General features: G+C 36.9%; 1 protein-coding gene across 1 annotated transcript; it reads left to right on the top strand.

Annotated features, from left to right (window-relative positions):
• The first annotated feature begins 6,121 nt into the window (after positions 1 to 6,121).
• On the top strand, positions 6,122 to 7,231 carry LOC146073261 (uncharacterized). The gene has a single exon (XM_083180448.1). It carries the CDS (start codon positions 6,122 to 6,124, stop codon positions 7,229 to 7,231), a length of 1,110 nt encoding a protein of 369 aa, XP_083036574.1.
• Positions 7,232 to 7,447: the final 216 nt, after the last annotated feature.

The raw sequence follows: 7,447 nt of genomic DNA, 5'->3' as shown, positions 1-7,447 counted from the left end.
TATGTGTGACATTGTAGTTAAGTATTTATAAATCAATATACAAATTCATGAAAGGTCACATTATATGTATAAATATATTAATGGGACTTTATAATTTTTCATCTAAATTGTATGTGTCAGTAATGTAGGGGCAGGAATCATTTAGATGTCACATAATTATACTGTATAATATCATATGTGATACAATATATATAATCAGTAATATGTACATTATATATCTCTATGTGTTCTTTATCAGTTCTATGATATCATGTATAAGTACCATATGGACTATATCTATATATTCTCTATCATACTGTGGGATCATTTGTATAATATATCTGACACAATAAAAGGATAATGCTGCTCCTCACCTTTATGGGGGAATTGGAGTGTTGTGCATGCTGGCAGTCACTAGATGGCGCCCAATGGAGCTTCACGTTTTGCCCTGTTTGGGAGCTGGCATTATTGGTATATTGGCTAGTTACTTGTGTGTATATATATTTCTCTAATTACTGTGCGATCATATGTGTAATACCTATATATTCTACGCAAGGGCAGTTTTTTCGAAGTGTGTACTGTAATTATACATTCTACATTAATATAATTAGATAATACAATATCAAATAACTTGCATTTTGGAAAAACATATATTATTTTTCTATAAAAAACATATTTATTATATACATATATATATATATATATATATATATATATATATATATATATATATATATATATATATATAATTCTCAGCTTTTTGTTTGTACAAATATAATCAAGGAATGATGATTCATTAAGATTGTTGCAATAACATACTAGTAACATATATTATGATTAAAGTGTGAGGATACGGGAACTTCTATCACCCAAACACTGCGCACATGAAACAAAAATATCAGTTGATTTTTCACCACAAACCGACATAGATAACACACAGGAACAAGAGGTAATGGTAGCACAGAAACAATATACAGGTAGTGGCCCAAATAGCCAGTCCTTGTAGAGGATATAGTTCCTCCATTGCTTCTATATTTGCCCATTACTATGTCAATTTTGGCATTTTATTAGGAATTTCTCCCTAGATCACATAGTCATTTATATTCCATTCACAGCTGATGGGCAATCATTGGGATCAGGGCTGCCATCAGAATATGTGGGACCCTGGACTGACATAATAGACAGGGCCCCTTCCCTTTCTAAAGCTGTGTACACATGGGGGCGATAGGGGCTGAAATCGCCGGAAATATTTTCGCTGGCGACCATATTGCCAGTGATGGGAGTGTCCCCCGGCGATAAAATGCAGGGTACGCTTCCGTTTTCAGCCCTGTTCTAATCGCTGGTCGCAGGAGCTTGCTCCTGCGACCAGCTGATTACCTCTGTGGCTCCCCCAGCAGAGGTTCACTTTCATCAGCGACCATCTCTGGTCGCTGATGAAAAAGAGACACTGAGCATTATATTGCTGAGCAATTTATCTCCCCCATGTGTACGGGGCTTTAGACAGTCAGCAGCACTGGCCGCACTACTCAATCTATACATTGCTTCATGGGAAATGTGAACTATGTTTATGACAAATTGCACTTTATAGACTATAATCCTGGGCCCAATTTCTGTCTGGGACTGGATAGAAACTTCTCTGAATGGAGAACACTTAGCACCAGTTGTATTTGATATGTAGGAAGGTTATGTTTCCACTCTACCAAGGGAATTCCAGTGTAGAATAGCAGATACTCTAAAATATTCCACGTGGTATGAACAACAGAGAGTCTTGGGAAATATTCCCTACAACATATGACAGGGGGTAATTTCAGCCTTCTCATGTGCGGCTCCTCTCACCCCCTGCCCCTTTCTTATCTTCTCATGCATTGGCTTATGATATATTTATGGACAGCAATACTGCTATTATCTCCACAAAGGTTTCTTGGAAGAGTTTTCATGTAGTAATTCCTGATTTATGGGGGGGGGGGGGGGGCGCGGTGGGGGGGGGGGGTTATAGGGGTACTTTTAGAGAGCAAGATTTGAATTGTTATGTATTATTAAACATGTATGTCTGTACTATGAAAATACCCTAGATATCAAGGCTTTAATGGTCCTTGTGGGATTAAATTATGCATGTATATGTTATAATACTCTTTCATTGTTTTTATATTGTTGTTTATCATGTCTTGCTTTAAAAAAAAAACAATAATAAAGATTATTTATATAAAAAAAAAAAGCAAAACACTTTATTTTAAAAGTTCACATTCCACTTCAGCATAAAAAGATAGCGATTGCTACTCGGTGAAGCATGGCGAAAATAACCTTGAAATGTATTCGCCATCTGGTCATTGATTAGGGTGATTCACCGTTTTAGTCAAAAAATCGCCTTACAGCACGAAAATAGCACAAAATCGCCATAGAACATGGCGAATCAGCCTCATTGAATACTGCCCTAAGTGATACATAGGGGTGAAATGTAATAGGATGAGAGGTTTAGAAAGTGAGAGATATGGTAAGAAATCAATAGTTTTTTTTTAAAGTGGCAATCATTTACACTGCAAAATCAAACTGGTTTTGCAGAGTAAATGATTGCCGCTTTAAAATAACTGGAGTTTTCTTACCAAATTTCTCACTTTCCCGATCTCTCATCCTACTAAATGTCCCCCCCATAGTATCAGTATAAGTAATTACATTGTACTAAACAACAGTGCGCTTTACATCACCTCCCTGGGATATACAAACTTGTTACTATCCCTCTGAATGTGATTATTTGACCATTGATGTTTTGTTTCTCTCTGTGACAGTTATATATGTGTGTATATGTGCACTATTTTAATATATGATTTTTAAAACTTAGTTTTAGTATAACCTTCAATAGGTGGGAATAACTCCCCTTCCTATCCATTACTGGTTACAAACTCTAGAACTTGCCTAGCATTATCACATGTCCTAATGTAGATAGCCACTAATACTATTTTCAATTAATATCTTTTATTATGTGAATAGAGGAGATACATTTAAAAGAGTGTCCCAACAAAAAGAGAGTGATTTTCCTTATATTAATTATATGTACAACAAGTCTTTCTGCTAAAACTATGGCCAGACAATAGGTGAATCCTAAACAAAAGGCCCCTTTGGTGACATAACAGGATGCCAGAGGCTGCTGTGATCTAATTACTATACAAGGTGTTACCCTGCCAGGGTGTAATTAGCATTTATCATTGTAGTAAGTCACTTAAGGAATATTTATACCTCATTTAAAAGACAAGGACTAGGCAGGAGGAGATGCTGTGGTGAATGACTGTATACTAATGTTATGGGCCCCTAATTTACATGTCACCATGAGCATCCTGGGAACTACTGGGGAGAGATGGGGAGGAGTGACTATAAATACTCTGTATCAGGCCACTGGGAGCTGATGGAGGAGCTGCTGGATCAGTTACTGGTTGGAGAGCTGGGAGGACGGAGGAGTAAGAGAGAGACAGAGGAAGGATCCCCAGAGTAAGGTAATTATATTATACATAAGATTATGCTGATAATTACACAATCTGTTTTACTATTCTTTTGTGAATATTGCCTTGTTATTAGTAGTTACATTTTATTTGACCAATATATAATTAGTTAATATTACTATATAATAGAATAATATGGTGTTATCCTACATGTGACAGTGTAGTATTCATAAACCAATATACAAATTCATGAAAGGTCACATTATATGTATAAATATATTAAATGGACTTTATAATTTTTCATCACAATTGTATGTGTCAGTAATGTAGGGGCAGGAATCATTTAGATGTCACATAATTATAGTGTATAATACCATATGTGATACAATATATATAATCAGTAATTATTACATTATATATCTCTATGTGTTCTTTATCAGTTCTATGATATCATGTATAAGTACCATATGGACTATATCTATATATTCTCTATCATACTGTGGGATCATTTTGACATAATAAAAGGCTAATGCTGGTCCTCACCTTTATGGGGGAATTGGAGTGTTGTTCATGCTGGCAGTCACTAGATGGAGCCCAATGGAGCTTCACGTTTTGCCCTGTTTGGGAGTTGACGTTATTGTTATGTTAGTTAGTTATTTGTGCGTGTGTGTGTGTGTGTATATATATATATATATATATATATATATATATATATATATATATATATATGGATTGAAAGAAAGCAAGCTGCGGCACTCAAGGGTCTTGTAAAAAGGTCAATAAGCATTTATTACATAAATGCAAAGAAATCCGACGTTTCGGGGATCAAGTCCCCGTTTTCAAGGTGTAGGTGAGACTCACCTACACCTTGAAAACGGGGACTTGATCCCCGAAACGTCGGATTTCTTTGCATTTATGTAATAAATGCTTATTGACCTTTTTACAAGACCCTTGAGTGCCGCAGCTTGCTTTCTTTCAATCCATACAAATATTTTCCGGAGGGCACCGGGGCACTAACAGTCTGGGAGAGTGCCAGGCTGACCAGCCAAGTATATATATATATATATATATATATATATATATATATTACGATCACAATAGTGCTATATAGCGCACAGTAATTATAATTGTCATTCCTATCTCAAAACATCCATAGCCACATTTCTCAAATATAAAACATTTATTTTAAAAAACACTTTTAAAACAAGTAATTTTTCACACAGTAGTTTCTTAACAGAGGATTTTCTTTTAGATAGTGGTGTACAAAATCCTGACGCGTTTCGTCTCACTACGAGACTTCATCAGGGGTGCTTTAAAAATATCTTTATTGATCTGTATAGGGGTTTCTCCTTATTTCAACAATGGATAATTGTCAGTATTGGTATTATTGTTAGTGGCTCAGGAATGAATGAGCTCTCCACTGGGTGTGCTTTAACTTTACTATGAGGTCTGTTTACTGATCCATATTCTCTCTTCTTTAAGAAAAGACTGAAGAATATGAATTAATTGTTTGATTTCTGGCATAAATATGGTATTAGTATGGCCAGTATGTTTCCACTTATATAGAGGTCCAAGATTGGGACCTCAATTAAGTATTTTTCAGAATTTTTTCTCCAATGGATAGATCATTTTATGGTCCTTAGAGATTAAATTAAATTTTTCAAATGAACAAATAATAGATTCCTGGTATCACCAGCAGTAGTGTTCTCCTCGGTTTCTTTCACATTGGACACAGAGGAGAACACTACTGCTGGTGATACCAGGAATGAATTTCTCATTAGATCACATAGTCATTTATATTCCATTCCCAGCTGATGGGTAATCATTGTGATCAGGGCTGCCATCAGAATATGTGGAACCCGGGACTGACATAATAGACAGGGCCCCTTCCCTTTCTCAGACAGTCAGCAGCACTGGCCGCACTACTCAATCTATACATTGCTGCATGGGAAATGGGAACTATGTTTATGACAAATTACACTTTATAGACTATAATCCTGGGCCCAATATCTGTCTGGGCCTGGATAGAAACTTCTCTGAATGAAGAACACTTAGCACCAGGTGTATTTGATATGTAGGAAGGTTATGTTTCCACTGTAACAAGGGAATTCCAGTGTAGAATAGCAGATACTCTAAAATATTCCACGTGGTATAAACAACAGAGAGTCTTGGGAAATATTCCCTACAACATATGACAGGGGGTAATTTTAGCCTTCTCATGTGCGGCTCCTCTCACCCCTGCCCCTTTCTTATCTTCTCATGCATTGGCTTATGATATATTCATGGACAGCAATACTGCTATTATCTCCACAAAGGTTTCTTGGAAGAGTTTTCATGTAGTAATTCCTCATTTATGACAAACTGCATCATATTTATTTGGTATATTAATGGAATGACATTAATGACTATTATATTGTGCTATTTCTTGCCCACTGTATTTGCTATGATATACCATGTGGATGTTTGCCTATTGCCTTGGATATATATCAGTCTCACATGCATTGAATAATCTATTATTACATGTCGTGTTTATTCAATACAATTGAATTTGAAAAAAATGTTTTGTTTTGTGTTACAGGTAATATAAAGAAATTCTTCGAAGAACATAGATAGTGTTTTCCTATACCCCTCTGGAGGATTAAGTAAAGACATTCTCATTTTCTACATGGGAGAAACCTTCCACAGCTAATTTGTATCTTATTGAATACATGATGAGTCTGACAGGAGAGAGACCACATCTGTGCTCTGAGTGTGACAAATGCTTTACATATAAATCAGATCTTCTCAGACATCTGAGAAGTCACACAGGAGAGAGACCACATCTGTGCTCTGAGTGTGACAAACGCTTTACATGTAACTCACATCTTCTCAGACATCAGAGAAGTCACACAGGAGAGAGACCACATCTGTGCTCTGAGTGTGACAAACGCTTTACATGTAAATCAGAGCTTCTCATCCATCAGAGGAGTCACACAGGAGAGAGACCATATCTGTGCTCTGAGTGTGACAAATGCTTTATACGTAAATCAGATCTTCTCATACATCAGAGGAGTCACACAGGAGAGAGACCACATATGTGCTCTGAGTGTGACAAACGCTTTACATGCAACTCACATCTTCTCAGACATCAGAGAAGTCACACAGGAGAGAGACCACATCTGTGCTCTGAGTGTGACAAATGCTTTACACGTAAATCAAATCTTTTCATCCATCAGAGTAGTCACACAGGAGAGAGACCACATCTGTGCTCTGAGTGTGACAAACGCTTTACATGTAAATCAGAGCTTCTCATCCATCAGAGGAGTCACACAGGAGAGAGACCACATCTGTGCTCCGAGTGTGACAAACGCTTTACATGTAAATCAGAGCTTCTCGTCCATCAGAGGAGTCACACAGGAGAGAGACCATATCTGTGCTCTGAGTGTGACAAATGCTTTACATGTAAATCATCTCTACTTAGACATCAGAGGAGTCACACAGGAGAGAGACCACATCTGTGCTCTGAGTGTGACAAACGCTTTACATGTAAATTCCAGCTTCTCAGACATCAGAGGAGTCACACAGGAGAGAGACCATATAAATGTGCTGAATGTAGCAAGTGTTTTATCACCAGGCAACATCTTGTTTTACATCAGAGGAGTCACACAGGAGAGAGACCATATAAATGCTCCGAATGTACCAAGTGTTTTTCTCAGAAGTCAAATCTTTCTATACATCAAAGGAGTCACACAGGAGAGAAACCATTTCAATGCTTTGAATGCAGAAAGTGTTTTACAGAAAAGAGAAAACTTCTTCTTCATCAGAGGAATCACACAGGATAAAAACACATTAAAGCATCTAAAGCCCCTTTCACATTGCATATTGCCGATTTTTAACTGCTTTAAAACGGTACCAGCTGCAATATAAAAGCTCCACAATCAATTTACCGGTTACAGAATACCGTTATTTTGAAACGTGTTAAAAGCAGGATCCTACACGTTTCTGAGCTGTTTTCCCTGCAGTCTGAACAGCTCAGAAACGGTATTTGCTACAAATTA

Source organism: Crinia signifera, chromosome 4 (genome assembly GCF_055691185.1).
Source record: "Crinia signifera chromosome 4, ASM5569118v1, whole genome shotgun sequence".
Taxonomy (NCBI): domain Eukaryota; kingdom Metazoa; phylum Chordata; class Amphibia; order Anura; family Myobatrachidae; genus Crinia; species Crinia signifera.
Note: the sequence above shows the minus strand (reverse complement) of the source record. Positions and strands in the feature narration are given on the sequence as shown.